At 41.7% G+C, this 19744-nt stretch overlaps 1 protein-coding gene across 3 annotated transcripts in view; it reads left to right on the forward strand.

Annotated features, from left to right (window-relative positions):
* Positions 1 to 19744, forward strand: part of TLL1 (tolloid like 1) — a 227100-nt gene that overhangs the window by 140273 nt on the left and 67083 nt on the right. For all 3 annotated transcript variants that reach the window (XM_069744191.1, XM_069744192.1, XM_069744190.1), the window contains 2 exons: positions 4762 to 4940; positions 5054 to 5159. In XM_069744191.1, coding sequence (XP_069600292.1) covers positions 4762 to 4940; positions 5054 to 5159 — 285 coding nt within the window. The remainder of the gene's footprint in view (positions 1 to 4761; positions 4941 to 5053; positions 5160 to 19744) is intronic.

Raw genomic sequence — 19744 nt, forward strand, 5'->3', positions numbered from 1 at the left:
CTAGTCTTGCCATTACAACATCCAGTCCATTATTCACGTGCACCAATCTCTGGCTTCAGCAGTAACTTTTGCCTGTATGGCACATGAAAACTAAGACTAGTATTTGGATAATAGAAAAAAATGAGTAAGACTGCCTTGTGCAGTCGAAACGCGTCAACTGGGTCATGTTGACCATGTACATTTTTCTTTTGTATGCACCATATTTTCTTTTGAAAAAAAAAAAAGAAAGTCCAGTCCTGTTGAGCTGGACTCAAATTTTTTTCTATTATCCTTCATGCGAGGCCAGTGTCTGAGCTCCAGGTGGATAAGCATAGAGCAACTGGGTGAGCTGGAATCAAGTTTCTGTAACTAGTATTTGGATGTAGTGATCTCGTAAATCATGGATGACATGTCGTCATTGCATGACTAGCAGTCACCTTTGGAGTATCAGAATATTCAAAAGGTAAGTAATGATTATGTCTTTATTTTATAACATCTCTTACTTTTGGAAAGCCAGTTGTAACACTTAGAGCAGGAGATTTTACAATGTAAACAGCCTACATTATTAAAAGATCTATTCCACCTGATGAAGCTGTTGTACTTAGAAAATTCAAATCAGAATGGCTATACAGTCCTGATGGTAACATGGAGCTGGACTCCTCAAATGCTTATTTAAAAAAAAAAATTATTCCCATCAAAGTTTTTATTCTCTTAATACATTGTAATTCTCATATTATACAGCACTGTGTACTTACAATTGCTCATTTTGCCTTTTTTACCCAGCTAATTATTCTCTTTTCTCTGCTTTACGTATAAAAAGCAATGTTTTTAGTCCCTGCATGAATTATTCCTCTCAACTTATGACCCACCTACTTCACCCTCCCTCTTGCCATAGACTTTTGTGACTCATGACTTGTGCAGAGAAAATTGACCTCCAGTTTCTACTTAGAGATTAGAAGGATTCAGTTAAGGCCCCGTCACACATAGCGACGCTTAAGCGATCCCGACAACGATACGACCTGTCAGGGATCGTTGCTGCGTCGCTATGTGGTCGCTGGTGAGATGTCACACAGTGCGATCTCCCCAACGACGCAGCAGCGATGAGGCGAACTGTAGCGACCTGTAGAACGATGCTATTTCATGATGATTCAATGGGACGTCCTGTCAACGAGGTCGTTGGTTAGGTGTCAAACACAGCGATGTGTGTTACCCAGCGGGACCTCAACGATCAAAAAATGGTCCAGGCCATTCCGACACGACCAGCGATCTCACAGCAGGGGCCTGATCGCTGCTACGTGTCACACATAGCGAGATTGCTACTGAGATCGCTGTTGCGTCACAAAACTTGTGACTCAGCAGCGATCTCGCTAGCGATCTCGCTATGTGAGACGGGGGCTTTAGTCCGTTTTTAATCACGTGATGTTCCAGACCTAATGGAAAAGCTGGGTAGGAGGGCAAAATGAGCAATTGTAAGTACACAGTGGTATATAATATGATAATTGCAATATATTAAGAGAAACATTTTGATGGAAGGGCTTCTTTAATATGCATAAAATACTTCTTTTCAAGGAAATGTTAATCTGACATTGTAGCATGGTCGTTTGTCATTCAGCAGAGTTGTCCAAGCAGAATAAATGTATTTATTCACGAACTCCTTTTATGTAGCAACAAAAATGACAGAACTCCAATTATGCTCTAAACGTGGATATGTTTGTGTCATAGTACATAAATACCTAACGTTTGGAGTACTGTGCCTTCTTCTCTACAAATGGTCTGTGGGTCATCCAGGAACTGGAATATCGACTGCAGTCTATTTCTTTTCCTACAATTGTGGCCAAAAGTATTGACACTCCCGCAATTCTGTCAGATAATACTGTTTCTTCCTGAAAATGATTGCAAACACAAATTCTTTGGTATTATTATCTTCATTTAATTTGTCTTAAATGAAAAAACACAAAAGAGAATGAAGCAAAAAGCAAAACACTGATCATTTCCCACAAAACTCCAAAAATGGGCCAGACAAAAGTATTGGCACCCTCAGCCTAATACTTGGTTGCACAACCTTTAGCCAAAATAACTGCGAGCAACTGCTTCCGGTAACATCAATGAGCTTCTTACAATGCTCTGCTGGAATTTTAGACCATTCTTCTTTGGCAAACTGCTCCAGGTCCCTGATATTTGAAGGGTGCCTTCTCCAAACTGCCATTTTTAGATCTCTCCACAGGTGTTCTATGGGATTCAGGTCTGGACTCATTGCTGGCCACCTTAGAAGTCTCCAGTGCTTTCTCTCAAACCATTTTCTAGTGCTTTTTGAAGTGTGTTTTGGGTCATTGTCCTGTTGGAAGACCCATGACCTCTGAGGGAGACCCAGCTTTCTCACACTGGGGCCTACATTATGCTGCAAAATTTGTTGGTAGTCTTCAGACTTCATAATGCCATGACCACAAAGAACAAAAAGACAGCGCCACAGTGGATGGTGAAAAAATAGAAGCTTACATTTATTCTGCCTCCTGTAGCGACGTTTCGGTCAACAGACCTTTATCCACTGTGGCGCTGTCTTTTTGTTCTTTGTGGTCTTGGTACTGTCCGGGATGGGCTCCCTGGTTTTGGACGTGCGCCCTTGTGTCCGCTGAGACCTTCAATTTATATAGAAAAGGGTGCGGTTTTGACTTTCTTTTGTTTTGACTTTCATAATGCCATGCACACAGTCAAGCAGTCCAGTGCCAGAGGCAGCTAAGCAACCCCAGAAATTCAGGGAACCTCCGCCATGTTTGATTGTAGGGACAGTGTTCTTTTCTTTGAATACCTCTTTTTTTCCTCCTGTAAACTCCGTTGATGCCTTTGCCCAAAAAGCTCTACTTTTGTCTCATCTAACCAGAGAACATTCTTCAAAAACATTTTAGGCTTTTTCAGGTACGTTTTGGCAAACTCCAACCAGGCTTTTTTGTCTCAGGGTAAGAAGTGGAGTCTTCCTGGGTCTCCTACCATACAGTCCTTTTTCATTCAGACGTCGACGGATAGTACGGGTTGACACTGTTGTACCCTCGGACTGCAGGGCAGCTTGAACTTGTTTGGATGTTAGTCGAGGTTCTTTATCCAGCATCCGCACAATCTTGCGTTGAAATCTCTTGTCAATTTTTCTTTTCCGTTCACATCTAGGGAGGTTAGCCACAGTGCCATGGGCTTTAAACTTCTTGATGACGCTGCGCACGGTAGACACAGGAACATTCAGGTCTTTGGAGATGGACTTGTAGCCTTGAGATTGCTCATGTTTCCTCACAATTTGGTTTCTCAAGTCCTCAGACAGTTCCTTGGTCTTCTTTCTTTTCTCCGTGCTCAATGTGGTACACACAAGGACACCGGACAGAGGTTGAGTCAACTTTAATTCATGTCAACTGGCTGCAAGTGTGATTTGGTTAATGCCAACACCTGTTAGGTGCCACAGGTAAGTTACAGGTGCTGTTAATTAGACATATTAGAGAAGCATCACATGATTTTTCGAACAGTGCCAATACTTTTGTCCACCTTTTTATGTTTGGTGTGGAATTGTATCCAATTTGGCTCTAGGACAATTCTTTTTGTGTCTTTTCATTTTAAGACAAATTAAATGAAGATAATAATACCAAAGAATTTGTTTGCAATCATTTTCAGGAAGAAGCTGAGTATTATCTGACAGAATTGCAGGGGTTTTTGGCTTTTTTGAGTTTTGGCCACAACTGTATATTAAAAATATACAACCTCACAATTGTTTCATTATATTCTGTAAAAGAATGATCACTATGACTTATTAGGTGCTATTGAGTTAGTGGTATTGTATTTAAATATTCCTTACCATGAACATACAGAATTGCATTGAATATTTACCCTCCACATGGATTGTCAGCTTGCTTGAGAAGAATAGGGCCAGAATACAAAGGATATGATGATGTACTATATCTGTGAAAAGGTAGCCATTTGAAAGGGTTTTGCTGTAGTGTCAAATTGGTGGAATTCTGGATATTTGAGCCACACAAGATACAGTATAAAGAATGAGGAAGGTCAAGTCCTGCTCTTCTACATGGTCTTCCATAATTCATTTGTAGGTTTCTATAATCCAATATTTATGTTTTTAGAAATTCCATTAGCCCCCCCACCGTTTAGGTTTTATAAAATGTCATAAGAATGTTTTGAAAATTTAGAGATTATGTCAAAAATCCAAAATGTTAGAAATTGCTTTCATGTTTTGGGTTCTGTTATATATTCAGCTCTTACTTTCTCTCATGGGTGAAGTTATGGGTTCCTGGTTGTATCCTTTTATATTGTAATAATATAGCAGGGTAACAAGTATATGTTAAGAGACTTATGTAAAAAGAAAAAAAAAATATTGATTGCAATGAGGAGGGAAACACCTGGAAAAGAAAGCTATTATAGTTCATATATGACCACCTGTTCTTTATTGACCCATTTCCCAATAAAGAAGGTTTCAAGGTGTTCATGAAAAAACATCAAGATTACAATTAAATAATTTTTATAAGGACATGGACTTCGATGTCACCCTGCAGAATTGTATTTTTAGTTAAACATCAATACGTGGCACAGTGTTCTTGGAATTTTTGTTGCTATGATACGATGGAAATCTGTGAGTGTAACAGATGTGACATGTAATAAATGATTCAAGTGTTTGATCTATTAATAAACTTAACTCCTTTTCGATCAGAAAGTAGAAGTTGGCAATTGAGTGGAAATCTGTTGTGCTTGCCACAAGGTGTTAAATAAGGTTATGTTCTGTAATTTGTTCCGCAGGTGCTGTTCTTATGTGGGTCGAAGAGGAAATGGCCCTCAAGCAATATCAATAGGCAAAAACTGTGATAAGTTTGGAATCGTGGTTCATGAGCTAGGTCATGTAATTGGCTTTTGGCATGAGCATACTCGACCAGACCGAGATGGTCATGTGACCATTATCACGGAAAATATTCAACCAGGTACTTCTTTCTGTCTTTCTCTTATGCTAATGTGCATTTTTTTCATGAAAATTGTCTTCACCCCTTTGTCATTTAGTGACATAGATAAGTTACATAGATTTTTTATTTCGTAGGCCAGGAATACAACTTTCTGAAAATGGAGCCAGGAGAGGTGAACTCACAAGGAGAACCATATGATTTCGAGAGCATCATGCATTATGCAAGGAACACCTTCTCAAGGTTGGAACCTCAGGTTATAATTTTTCACTTATAATTCTATTTTCTACAGTTTAAATACTATTTTTTTTTTAGCAGCATGGTTCATTGGAAGTATGTTATGCATTCAATAACCAATTGCCTAATATTTATCATTGTGACTATGCAAAGTCTAAACATCATGTGTTACTGAGCTTAGACTTAATAGTGTCAGGACTTGGCAGAGAGGTGCCGATACAAGTTATACTTCAGTTGGGATAACACTGATTTTGGTACAACTGGCTGACCATCTAATGTGTATGGGGGCTAAAGCATTTCTGACAAATAATGTTGAGTTACGGAAAGATCTAGCAACTTGAATTTCAACGTCCAACAGTTTTGTACTTTCCTTCCTAATGGAATATTCTGTGATAACCTATCAACAGGATATGTAATAACTACTCGGTTAGTGTAAGTCCAACTGCTAGGATCTATGTCGCAGAAGTCGAGCATGTGTGCCACTGGTGAACTTTCTTTATGAAATTGCTGAAAATAGCAGTGCATCACTCAGTTATATGTAGTAGTCTCATACAGAGTGAATACAGTGAAGTGGTGCATACAGATTTCTTTTCACATGGAGAACACAATTCCCCACTCTGGTTATTGGTTGGGGTCTCGGTATTCAGACTTCCACTGGAATACCCCGTTAACGGAGATGTTGCTTCAAGAGGTGCCTGGCGGCCGATTATTACTCGTTGAAAGCACATGTACTGTATGTTTAAGTCTAGGAATGGCCGTCTGGCAAACAATCACGCTCCTAACAAAGTTTATTGCCAGCTTGAACAATTATTCCCGGGATAGCAACTTTGCTCTATTCAAGACACTGCTCTACAGTCCACTCTTGGTGTTTCGGAATAGCGTTCTCAAGATCGTGGAGGGTCCTAGCAATCCGTTTCCCTATGATCAGTTGATGACTGATAACTTGCTATTTTAGGAAGAATCTTTTAAAAGGGTTGTCCGGCCAATGTGAATGCAGGCTTGTGAATCCTCACAATTTGCACACTGTGAAGATCCACTGATGCCGGGAGCAGGCAGTTATGTGACCGCAAGTATGTGATTCCAATTCCAAGTATTCTGAGTAGACTCTGGCCTCGCTCAATACACTTGCATTGAGAACAGGCCTCATCCATCTAGTCAGCATGTGACCACATGTATGCAAGTTACATGGTTGTGGTCATGCGCCCACTGTTCCCAGTAACATCCCCTTTAAGTGTCAGAGCACAGATTTGACATTCTTAAAAGTTCTCATTTGTTTTTGCTATTCTGGTCATTAGCATAAATGCTAATTTTTCTATATTTTAACCACTTCCCGACCCATGACGCCACGTAGGCGTCATGAAAGTCGGTGCCAAGCCGACCTGCCACACCTATGTGGCGTCATGGAAAGATCGCATCCCTGCAGATCCGGTGAATGGGTTAACTCCAATTTCACCCAACCTGCAGGGACAGGGGGAGTGATAATTTAGCCCAGGGAAGGGGGGGGGGGGGGTGAAGCCCCCCCGCCCACCGTGGCTACGATCGCTCTGATTGGCTGTTGAAAGTGAAACTGCCAATCAGAGCGATTTGTAATATTTCACCTAAAAAACTGGTGAAATATTACAATCCAGCCATGGCCGATGCTGCAATATTATCGGCCATGGCTGGAAACACTGATGTGCCCCCCCCCCCCACCCCAGTGATCGCCCCCCCAAGCCACCGATCTGTGGTCCGCTCCCCTCCATCCTGTTCTCCGCTCCCCCGTCCTCCTGTCCGCTCCCCCCATGCTCCGACGCCCCCCGTGCCCCGATTTCCCCCCCCCCCTTATACTTACCGAGGCTCCCGGAGTCCGTCCGTCTTCTTCATGGGCGCCGCCATCTTCCAAAATGGCGGGCGCATGTGCAGTGCGCCCGCCGAATCTGCCGGCCGGCAGATTCGTTCCATGTACATTTTGATCACTCTGATAAAACATCACAGTGATCAAAATAAAAAAAAAAAAGTAAATGACCCTCCCCCTTTATCACCCCCATAGGTAGGGACAATAATAAAATAAAGATTTTTTTTTTTTTCCACTACGGCTAGAACTAGGGTTAGGGAATGTGCACACGTATTCTGGTCCTCTGCGGATTTTTCCGCACCGGTTTTTATAAATCCGCAGTGCAAAACCGCTGCGGATTTATCGCGGATTTACCGTGGTTTTTCTGTGGATTTCACTGCGGTTTTCTATTGGAGCAGTTGTAAAACCGCTGCGGAATCCGCAGAAAGAAGTGAAATGTGCGGAATGTAAACCGCTGCGTTTCCGCACAGTTTTTTTCCGTAGCATGTGCGCAGCGTTTTTTGTAAACTCATGGGAAACTGCTGTGGACCCGCAGCGGCGGAAACGCTGTGGATCCGCAGCGTTTTCCGCATCGTGTGCACATACCCTTAGAATTAGGCTATGTGCACACGGTGCGGATTTGGCTGCAGATCCGCATCGGATTTGGCTGCGGATCCGCAGTGGATTGGCCGCTGCGGATTCGTAGCAGTTTTCCATCAGCTTTACAGTTCCACGTAAACCTATGGAAAACCAAATCTGCTGTGCCCATGGTGCGGAAAATACCGCGTGGGAACGCTGTGTTGTATTTTCCGCAGCATGTCAATTCTTTGTGCGGATTCCGCAGCATTTTACACCTGTTCCTCAATAGGAATCCGCAGGTGAAATCTGCACAAAAAACACTGGAAATCCACGGTAAATCCGCAGGTAAAATGCAGTGCCTTTTACCCGGGGACTTTTCAAAAATGGTGCGGAAAAATCTCACACGAATCCACAACGTGGGCACATAGCCTTAGGGTTAGGGTTGGAATTAGGGCTAGGGTTGGAAATGGGGTTAAGATTAGGCTTGTGGTTAGGGTTATGGTTAGGGGTGTGTTGGGGTTAAGGTTCTGGTAAGGGGTGTGTTGGGGTTAGGGTTTGGATTAGGGTTAGGGGTGTGTTGGGGTTAGGGGTGTGTTGGGGTTAGGGTTGGGATTAGGGTTAGGGGTGTGTTGGGGTTAGGGCTGTGGTTGGGGGTGTGTTGGGGTTAGGGTTGTGATTACGGTTATGGCTACAGTTGGGATAAGGGTTAGGGGTGTGTTGGAGGTAGAATTGAGGGGTTTCCACTGTTTAGGCACATCAGGGGTCTCCAAACGCAACATGGTGCCACCATTGATTCCAGCCAATCTTCCGTTCAAAAAGTCAAATGGTGCTCCCTCCCTTCCGAGCCCCGGCATGCGCCAAAACAGTGGTTTACCCCCACATATGAGGTACCAGCATACTCGGGACAAACTGGGCGACAACTATTGGGGTCCAATTTCTCCTGCTACCCTTGTGAAAATAAAAAACTGCTTGCTAAAACATCATTTTTGTGGAAAGAAAAATTATTTTTTTATTTTCACGGCTCTGTGTTATAAACTTCTGTGAAGCACTTGGGGGTTCAAAGTGCTCACCACATATCTAGATAAGTTCCTTTGGGGGTCTAGTTTCCAAAGTAGGGTTAATTGTGGGGGGGGTTTCAATGTTTAGGCACATCAGGGGCTCTGCAAATGCAACATGACGCCCGCAGACCATTCCATCAAAGTCTGCATTTCAAAGCGTCACTACTTCCCTTCCGAGCCCCGACATGCGCCCAAACAGTGGTTTACCCCCACATATGGGGTACCAGCATACTCAGTGCAAACTGGGCAACAACTATTGGGGTCCAATTTCTCCTGTTACCCTTGTGAAAATAAAAAACTGCGGGCTAAAAAATAATTTTTGAGGAAAGAAAAATGATTTTTTATTTTTACGGCTCTGCGTTATAAACTTCTATGAAGTACTTGGGGGTTTTAAGTGGTCACCACACATCTAGGTTAGTTCAATGGGAGGTCTAGTTTCCAAAATGGGGTCATTTGAGGGTGAGCTCCAATGTTTAGGCACACAGGGGCTCTCCAAACGCGACATGGTGACTCCTAACGATTGGAGCTAATTTTTCATTCAAAAAGTCAAATGGCGCTCCTTCCCTTCCGAGCCCTGCCATGTGCCCAAACAGTGGTTTACCCCCACATGTGAGGTATCAGTGTACTCAGGAGAAATTGCCTAATAAATTTTAGGATCCATCTTATCCTGTTGCCCATGTGGAAATGAACAAATTGAGGCTAAAAAAATTTTTGTGAAAAAAAAAAAAAAAAGTACCTTTTCATTTTTACTGATCAATTTGTGAAGCACCTGGGGGTTCAAAGTGCTCACTATGCATCTAGATAAGTTCCTTGGGGGGGGGGTCTAGTTTCCAAAATGGGGTCACTTGTGGGGGAGCTCCAATGTTTAGGCACACAGGGGCTCTCCAAACGCGACATGGTGTCCGCTAAAGATTGGAGCCAATTTTTCATTGAAAAAGTCAAATGGCGCTCCTTCCCTTCTGAGCCCTGTCGTGCGCCTAAACAGCAGTCACCCCCCCCCCACATATGGGGTATCGGCGTACTCAGGACAAATTGTACAATAACGTTTGGGGTCCAGTTTCTCTCTTTACCCTTTGGAAAATAAAAAAATTGTTGCTTAAACATCATTTTTGTGACTAAAAAGTTAATGTTCATTTTTTCCTTCCATGTTGCTTCTGCTGCTGTGAAGTACCTGAAGGGTTAATAAACTTCTTGAATGTGGTTTTGAGCACCTTGAGGGGTGCAGTTTTTAGAATGGTGTCACTTTTGGGTATTTTCAGCCATATAGACCCCTCAAAGTGACTTCAAATCAGCACAATTTTGGAAACAACACTTTTTTGCTAGGAAGTTATAAGGGTTAAAATTTGACCAGTGATTTCTCATTTTTACAACGAAATTTACAAAACCATTTTTTTTTAGGGACCAGGGGTGTCCCATAACTCTCTCGTTTAACACTATAAAAATTCAAAATTTGAAAATTGCTAAATTTTCAAAATTTTAGCCAAATTTCCATTTTTTTCACAAATAAACGCAACAAATTATTGACCTAAATTTACCACTAACATGAAGCCCAATGTGTCACGAAAAAACAATCTCCGAACTGTTAGGATTCGTTGAAGCGTTCCCGAGTTATTACCTCATAAAGGGACACTGGTCAGAATTGCAAAAAATGGCCAGGTCATTAAGGTCAAAATAGGCTGGGTCATGAAGGGGTTAAAATATTGCATGTATACCATCAATTCATATCAAGTATTTTAGAGAGAATATTTGGCTTTGGAGTATTTTAAAATTCTTTTAAAGAATGGTAATTACCTTATTTGTTTCTCTTAGACAGTATTTTACAAGTTGGCCTTTCTCAGAGGCAATGATACAGGGATATCTACAGAGACATTTTAGAGTTAAATCTTATGTACAATTTACAATAACTGTGTCAGCGTTAAAGGTGTTGTATAATTAGCTACTAGAGCGGGTGCAAAAAAGAGCGACCAAGGTTATTAGAGCAGGGGTCCCCAACTCCAGTCCTCAAGGCCCACCAACATGTCATGTTTTCAGGATTTCCTTAGTCTTGCCCAGGTAATAATTGCATCACCTGTGCAATGCAAAGGAAATCCTGAAAACATGACCTGTTCGTGGGCCTTGAGGACTGGAGTTGGGTACCCCTGTATTAGAGGACTGGGGGATCTGCAATACCAAGATAGGTTATTACACTTGGGGCTATTTAGTTTGGAAAAACGAAGGCTAAGGGGTGATCTTATTTTAATGTCTAAATATATGAGGGGACAGTACAAAGACCTTTCTGATGATCTTTTTAATCATAGACCTGAGACAGGGACAAGGGGGCATCCTCTGCGTTTGGAGTAAAAAAGGTTTAGGCCGGCGTCACACTGGCGTTTAAAACGGCCGAGTGCAATGCGATAAAAAAATCGCATTGCACTCGGACCAATATTAAGTTATGGGGCCGCTCCCAGCAGCCGACTTTTTGTCGGCCGTTTTCCTCGGTCCGAGACAATCGCAGCATGCTGAGATTGTCTCGGGCCGAGGAAAACTCGCGGCTCACTCGCACCAATATAAGCCTATGGGTGCGAGTGAGACAGCGCACACCACTCGGATAACATCCGAGTGATGTGCGCTATAAGCGGACCACAGCAATGGAGGAGATGGAGAAATTCATTTCTCCGCCTCCTCCACAGCTGTGCTCCGATCCTCCCTGTGCGAGAGAATCGGAGCACAGACGCAAGACACTCGGCTCCTGCTCTGCTGCGAGCAGGAGCCGAGGGTCATTAGCATATCGCATCCGATGCTCTTGCATCGGATGCAATACGCTAGTGTGACGCCGGCCTTAAGCATAATAACAGACGCGGATTCTTTACTGTTAGAGCAGTGAGACTATGGAACTCTCTGCCGTATGATTTTGTAATGAGTGATTCATTACTAAAATTTAAGAGGGGATTGGATACCTTTCTTGAAAAGTATAATATGACAAGTTATATATACTAGATTCCTTGATAGGGCGTTGATCCAGGGAACTAGTCTGATTGCCGTATGTGGAGTCAAGAAGGAATTTTTTTTCCCCAATGTGGATCTTACTGTTTGTCACATAACTTTATTTTGTCTTCCTCTGGATCAACATGTTAGGGCATGTTAGGGTAGGCTATGGGTTGAACTAGATGGACTTAAAGTCTTCCTTCAACCTTAATAACTATGTTACTATGTGTATCACACACATATAAGTCCACTTTGTCTATTTTCTAGTTTAAAGTCCTTTGTGGCATCTGCTTTGTATTACACAATATGCGATGTGTTAATGCACGATACATGCTGAGTTGTATTGTCTGCTTTATGCAGTTTAGTCTATTAGTAGTGTTGAGCATTCCGATACTGCAAATATCGGGTATCGGCCGATATTTGCTGTATCGGAATTCCGATAGAGTTCCGATCTGTGATATCGGAATCGGAAGTTCCCACAGTGCAAAAATGCAGTATAATTGAGTGTGGGCGGAGACTGCGTGTCTCTGTGCGTACCTGCCGGGGGGTCTGTGCGGCCTGCCGGGGGGTCTGTACGGCCTGCCGGGGGGTCTGTACGGCCTGCCGGGGGTCTGTGCGGCCTGTGATATATACATCACCATATGCATCTCTATTGCAGTTCTATATATATTTTTTATATGGTGTGATGCACTTTATACGTTCTGATGCATTTGTGTGCCCTGTGGTTCGAGCAAATGAATTTCAGTTATTTTTCCTGTATATATACCTGGCCTTTTTTGTGTCCGTTTATATTTTGATATAAAACCAAAAACACATGGGCTACTTGCACAGTGAACAAGTCTGTAGAAACCTGTTCACACCACCAAAGAACTTGAAGACACAAAAGCGCAGAGAGAGTTCAAAAAATACTGTTGTAAAAAAGTCACAGTAAATAAGAAAGTGCTAGATCAGGTTTTAAAATACATCAGATAGGGATTATATACATTAGATAGGACTGCTCTATTGTGGGTATACCTTGGCGATTGGTGGAGCAGCTTAACATACTTTTTTTTTTTTTTGCAAAAAAACGTATTAACTAAATACCCTAACAATCAATACACAATTCCCATGAATTCCCAGGGAAAAAATAAAGGCATACAAAGTAAATGAATAAAATGTAATATTTTATTAAAGAAGACTGATGAAATTTAAAAAGACCAAGACATCTACAGGTCCTTCTCAAAAAATTAGCATATAGTGTTAAATTTCATTATTTACCATAATGTAATGATTACAATTAAACTTTCATATATTATAGATTCATTATCCACCAACTGAAATTTGTCAGGTCTTTTATTGTTTTAATACTGATGATTTTGGCATACAACTCCTGATAACCCAAAAAACCTGTCTCAATAAATTAGCATATCAAGAAAAGGTTCTCTAAACGACCTATTACCCTAATCTTCTGAATCAACTAATTAACTCTAAACACATGCAAAAGATACCTGAGGCTTTTATAAACTCCCTGCCTGGTTCATTACTCAAAACCCCCATCATGGGTAAAGGCCCCGTCACACATAGCGACGCTGCAGCGATACCGACAACGATCCGGATCACTGCAGCGTCGCTGTTTGGTCGCTGGAGAGCTGTCACACAGACAGCTCTCCAGCGACCAACGATCCCGAGGTCCCCGGTAACCAGGGTAAACATCGGGTAACTAAGCGCAGGGCCGCGCGTAGTAACTCGATGTTTACCCTGGTTACCATCGTTAAAGTAAAAAAAACAAACGCTACATACTTACCTACCGCTGTCTGTCCTCGGCGCTCAGCTTCTCTGGTCTGGCTGTGAGCACAGCGGCCGGAAAGCAGAGCAGTGACGTCACCGCTCTGCTTTCCGGCTGACCGGCGCTCACAGCCAGAGCAGAGAAGCACAGCGCCGAGGACAGACAGCGGTAGGTAAGTATGTAGCGTTTGTTTTTTTTACTTTAACGATGGTAACCAGGGTAAACATCGGGTTACTAAGCGCGGCCCTGCGCTTAGTTACCCGATGTTTACCCTGGTTACCAGCGAAGACATCGCTGACTCGGCGTCACACACGCCGATTCAGCGATGTCAGCGGGACCTCAACGATCAAAAAATGGCCCAGGCCATTCCGACACGACCAGCGATCTCACAGCAGGGGCCTGATCGCTGGTACGTGTCACACATAGCGAGATCGCTACTGAGATCGCTGTTGCGTCACAAAACTTGTGACTCAGCAGCGATCTCGCTAGCGATCTCGCTATGTGTGACGGGGCCTTAAGACTAGCGACCTGACAGATGTCAAGAAGGCCATCATTGACACCCTCAAGCAAGAGGGTAAGACCCAGAAAGAAATTTCTCAACAAATAGGCTGTTCCCAGAGTGCTGTATCAAGGCACCTCAATGGTAAGTCTGTTGGAAGGAAACAATGTGGCAGAAAACGCTGTACAACGAGAAGAGGAGACCGGACCCTGAGGAAGATTGTGGAGAAGGACCGATTCCAGACCTTGGGGAACCTGAGGAAGCAGTGGACTGAGTCTGGTGTGGAAACATCCAGAGCCACCGTGCACAGGCGTGTGCAGGAAATGGGCTACAGGTGCCGCATTCCCCAGGTAAAGCCACTTTTGAACCATAAACAGCGGCAGAGGCGCCTGACCTGGGCTACAGAGAAGCAGCACTGGACTGTTGCTAAGTGGTCCCAAGTACTTTTTTCTGATGAAAGCAAATTTTGCATGTCATTCGGAAATCAAGGTGCCAGAGTCTGGAGGAAGACTGGGGAGAAGGAAATGCCAAAATGCCTGAAGTCCAGTGTCAAGTACCCACAGTCAGTGATGGTGTGCGGTGCCATGTCAGCTGCTGGTGTTGGTCCACTGTGTTTCATCAAGGGCAGGGTCAATGCAGCTAGCTATCAGGAGATTTTGGAGCACTTCATGCTTCCATCGGCTGAAATGCTTTATGGAGATGAAGATTTCATTTTTCAGCACGACCTGGCACCTGCTCACAGTGCCAAAACCACTGGTAAATGGTTTACTGACCATGGTATTACTGTGCTCAATTGGCCTGCCAACTCTCCTGACCTGAACGCCATAGAGAATCTGTGGGATATTGTGAAGAGAAAGTTGAGAGATGCAAGACCCAACACTCTGGATGAGCTTAAGGCCGCTATTGAAGCATCCTGGGCCTCCATAACATCTCAGCAGTTTCACAGGCTGATTGCCTCCATGCCACGCCGCATTGAAGCAGTCATTTCTGCCAAAGGATTCCCGACCAAGTATTGAGTGCATAACTGAACATTATTATTTGATGGTTTTTTTGTTTGTTATTAAAAAACACTTTTATTTGATTGGATGAGTGAAATATGCTAATTTATTGAGACAGGTTTTTTGGGTTATCAGGAGTTGTATGCCAAAATCATCAGTATTAAAACAATAAAAGACCTGACAAATTTCAGTTGGTGGATAATGAATCTATAATATATGAAATCATTACATTATGGTAAATAATGAAATTTAACACTATATGCTAATTTTTTGAGAAGGACCTGTATGTAAGACTAGAAAAATCCCAATAAAAACAAAAGGCGGATAACAAAGCAGTGATAAATGTACAAAAATTAACCTACTTATGCAAATATTGCCAAAATAAATGCCAAAAAAATTGCCAAAACAGGCTAATATAAGAGCAAAATATGTGCGGATAAATGTATATAGAAACCATATATTAATAGTAAAGTGCCAAACAGTGCTGAAGACATATAGCCATATGAAGGCCGAATAGTCACAATACTTATATAAAATATATGGAAACTACTGAAGCACAGTACTATAGTATAATAGGTACCTATGTAAAATACAAATGAATAAAGGGCCCAGTCCTATATATATATATCTACACATCTGTGCTACAACCGCATATACATGCTATACTAATAAGGCATAGAGCATGAGGACAAATGCATGAATAACTTACATGAATGCTAGCAAGGCTATATATCACGCTTGTGCCGCCACCCCGACAGCGCCGTTTCGCCTATCCGGCTTCTTCCTTATGGGGGCCCCCTGTTTGGCACTTTACTATTAATATATGGTTTCTATATACAAACAGGGGGCCCCCATAAGGAAGAAGCCGGATAGGCGAAACGGCGCTGTCGGGGTGGCGGCACAAGCGTGATATATAGCCTTGCTAGCATTCATGTAAGTTATTCATGCATTTGTCCTCATGCTCTATGCCTTATTAGTATAGCATGTATATGCGGTTGTAGCACAGATGTGTAGATATATATATATAGGACTGGGCCCTTTATTCATTTGTATTTTACATAGGTACCTATTATACTATAGTACTGTGCTTCAGTAGTTTCCATATATTTTATATAAGTATTGTGACTATTCGGCCTTCATATGGCTATATGTCTTCAGCACTGTTTGGCACTTTACTATTAATATATGGTTTCTATATACATTTATCCGCACATATTTTGCTCTTATATTAGCCTGTTTTGGCAATTTTTTTGGCATTTATTTTGGCAATATTTGCATAAGTAGGTTAATTTTTGTACATTTATCACTGCTTTGTTATCCGCCTTTTGTTTTTATTGGGATTTTTCTAGTCTTACATAGATGTCTTGGTCTTTTTAAATTTCATCAGTCTTCTTTAATAAAATATTACATTTTATTCATTTACTTTGTATGCCTTTATTTTTTTCCCTGGGAATTCATGGGAATTGTGTATTGATTGTTATGGTTTTGGAGGCGTTATCGTCTTTATTTGGGATATGTGTTATACATAAGTAAATACCCTGTATTTTTGTATTTTTTTCATTTTTTGACTAGCACTTTATTTACTGTGACTTTTTTTACAGCAGAGTATTTTTGACCTCTCTGCGCTTTTGTGTCTTCATATTTTGATATGTATATGTACTGCTACATACTTAGGCAGTTAACTGGTTCATGCAGCTTTACATGAACACCCGAGCCTTACACTATGGCTGGTCCGAATAACTAAAGCAATTGTTACCATCCACCTCTCGTGTCTCCCCTTTTCCCCATAGTTTGTAAGCTTGCGAGCAGGGCCCTCACTCCTCCTGGTATCTGTTTTGAACTGTATTTCTGTTATGCTGTAATGTCTATTGTCTGTGCAAGTCCCCTCTATAATTTGCAAAGCGCTGCGGAATATGTTGGCGCTATATAAATAAAAATTATTATTATTATTATTATGTGTGTATATCTATCTATCTATATATATATATATATATATATATATATATATATATATATATATATATATATATATATATATATATATACACAGTTAGGTCCATATATATTTGGACAGAGACAACATTTTTCTAATTTTGGTTATAGACATTACCACAATGAATTTTAAACAAAACAATTCAGATGCAGTTGAAGTTCAGACTTTCAGCTTTCATTTGAGGGTATCCACATTAAAATTGGATGAAGGGTTTAGGATTTGCAGCTCCTTAACATGTGCCACCCTGTTTTTAAAGGGACCAAAAGTAATTGGACAGATTCAATAACTTTAACCCCTTTACCCCCAAGGGTGGTTTGCACGTTAATGACCGGGCCAATTTTTACAATTCTGACCACTGTCCCTTTATGAGGTTATAACTCTGGAACGCTTCAAAGGATCCTGGTGATTCTGACATTGTTTTCTCGTGACATATTGTTCTTCATGACAATGGTAAAAATTATTTGATAGTACCTGCGTTTATTTGTGAAAAAAACGGAAATTTGGCGAAAATTATGAAAATTTCGCAATTTTCCAACTTTGAATTTTTATGCAATTAAATCACAGAGATATGTCACACAAAATACTTAATAAGTAACATTTCCCACATGTCTACTTTACATCAGCACAATTTTGGAACCAAAATTTTTTTTTGTTAGGGAGTTATAAGGGTTAAAAGTTGACCAGCAATTTCTCATTTCTACAACACCATTTTATTTTAGGGACCACATCTCATTTGAAGTCATTTTGAGGGGTCTATATGATAGAAAATACCCAAGTGTGACACCATTCTAAAAACTACACCCCTCAAGGTGCTCAAAACCATATTCAAGAAGTTTATTAACCCTTCTGGTGCTTCACAGGAATTTTTTGAATGTTTAAATAAAAATGAACATTTAACTTTTTTTCACAAAAAATGTAATTCAGCTCCAATTTGTTTTATTTTACCAAGGGTAACAGGAGAAAATGGACCCCAAACATTGTTGTACAATTTGTCCTGAGTATGCCAATACCCCACATGTGGGGGTAAACCACTGTTTGGGCGCATGGCAGAGCTCGGAAGCGAAGGAGTGCCATTTGACTTTTCAATGCAAAATTGACTGGAATTGAGATGGGACGCCATGTTTCGTTTGGAGAGCCCCTGATGTGGCTAAACATTGAAACCCCCCACAAGTGACACCATTTTGGAAAGTAGACCCCCTAAGGAACTTATCTAGAGGTGTGGTGAGCACTTTGACCCAACAAGTGCTTCACAGAAGTTTATAATGTAGAACCGTAAAAATAAAAAATCATATTTTTTCACAAAAATTATCTTTTCGCCCCCAATTTTTTATTTTCCCAAGGGTAAGAGAAGAAATTGGACCCCAAAAGTTGTTGTACAATTTGTCCTGAGTACGCTGATAGCCCATATGTGGGGGTAAACCACTGTTTGGGCGGATGGGAGAGCTCGGAAGGGAAGGAGCGCCGTTTGACTTTTCAATGCAAAATTGACAGGAATTGAGATGGGACATCATGTTGCGTTTGAAGAGCCACTGATGTGCCTAAACATTGAAACCCCCCACAAGTGACACCATTTTGGAAAGTAGACCCCCTAAGGAATTTATCTAGAGGTGTGGTGAGCACTTTGACCCACCAAGTGCTTCACAGAAGTTTATAATGTAGAACCGTAAAAATAAAAAATCATATTTTTTCACAAAAATTATCTTTTCGCCCCCAATTTTTTATTTTCCCAAGGGTAAGAGAAGAAATTGGACCCCAAAAGTTGTTGTACAATTTGTCCTGAGTACGCGGATACCCCATATGTGGGGGTAAACCACTGTTTGGGTGGATGGGAGAGCTCGGAAGGGAAGGAGCGCCGTTTGACTGTTCAAAGCAAAATTGACAGGAATTGAGATGGGACGCCATGTTGCGTTTGAAGAGCCACTGATGTGCCTAAACATTGAAACCCCCCACAAATGACACCATTTTGGAAAGTAGACCCCCTAAGGAACTTATCTAGAGGTGTGGTGAGCACTTTGACCCACCAAGTGCTTCACAGAAGTTTATAATGCAGAGCCGTAAAAATAAAACAAAATTTTTTTCCCACAAAAATTATTTTTTTAGCCCCCAGTTTTGTATTTTCCTGAGGGTAACAGGAGAAATTGGACCCCAAAATTTGTTGCCCAATTTGTCCTGAGTGCGATGATACACCATATGTGGGGGGAACCACTGTTTGGGCACATGGGAGGGCTCAGAAGGGAAGGAGTGCCATTTGAATGCAGACTTAGATGGAATGGTCTGCAGGTGTCACATTGCGTTTGCAGAGCCCCTAATGTACCTAAACAGTAGAAACCCCCCACAAGTGACACCATTTTGGAAAGTAGACCCCCTTAGGAACTTATCTAGATGTGTGCTGAGCGCTTTGACCCACCAAGGGCTTCACAGAAGTTTATAATGGAGAGCCGTAAAAATAAAACAAAAATTTTTTCCCACAAAAATTATTTTTTAGCCCCCAGTTTTGTATTTTTCCGAGGGTAAAAGGAGAAATTCGACCCCACAATTTGTTGTCCAATTTGTCCTGAGTGCGCTGATACCCCATATGTGGGGGGGAACCACTGTTTGGGCGCATGGGAGGGCTCGGAAGGGAAGGAGCTCCATTTGGAATGAGGACTTAGATGGAATGGTCTGCAGGTGTCACATTGCATTTGCAGAGCCCCTAATGTACCTAAACAGTAGAAACCTCCCACAAGTGACACCATTTTGGAAACTAGACCCCCTAAGGAACTCATCTAGATGTGTTGTGATAGCTTTGAACCCCCAAGTGTTTCACTACAGTTTGTAACGCAGAGCCGTGAAAATTAAAAAAAAAAATCTTTCCCCCCAAAATTATTTTTTAGCCCCCAGTTTTGTATTTTCCCGAGGGTAAGAGGAGAAATTCGACCCCAA

The sequence above is a fragment of the Ranitomeya imitator genome, chromosome 1 (genome assembly GCF_032444005.1).
Source record: "Ranitomeya imitator isolate aRanImi1 chromosome 1, aRanImi1.pri, whole genome shotgun sequence".
Classification (NCBI taxonomy): domain Eukaryota; kingdom Metazoa; phylum Chordata; class Amphibia; order Anura; family Dendrobatidae; genus Ranitomeya; species Ranitomeya imitator.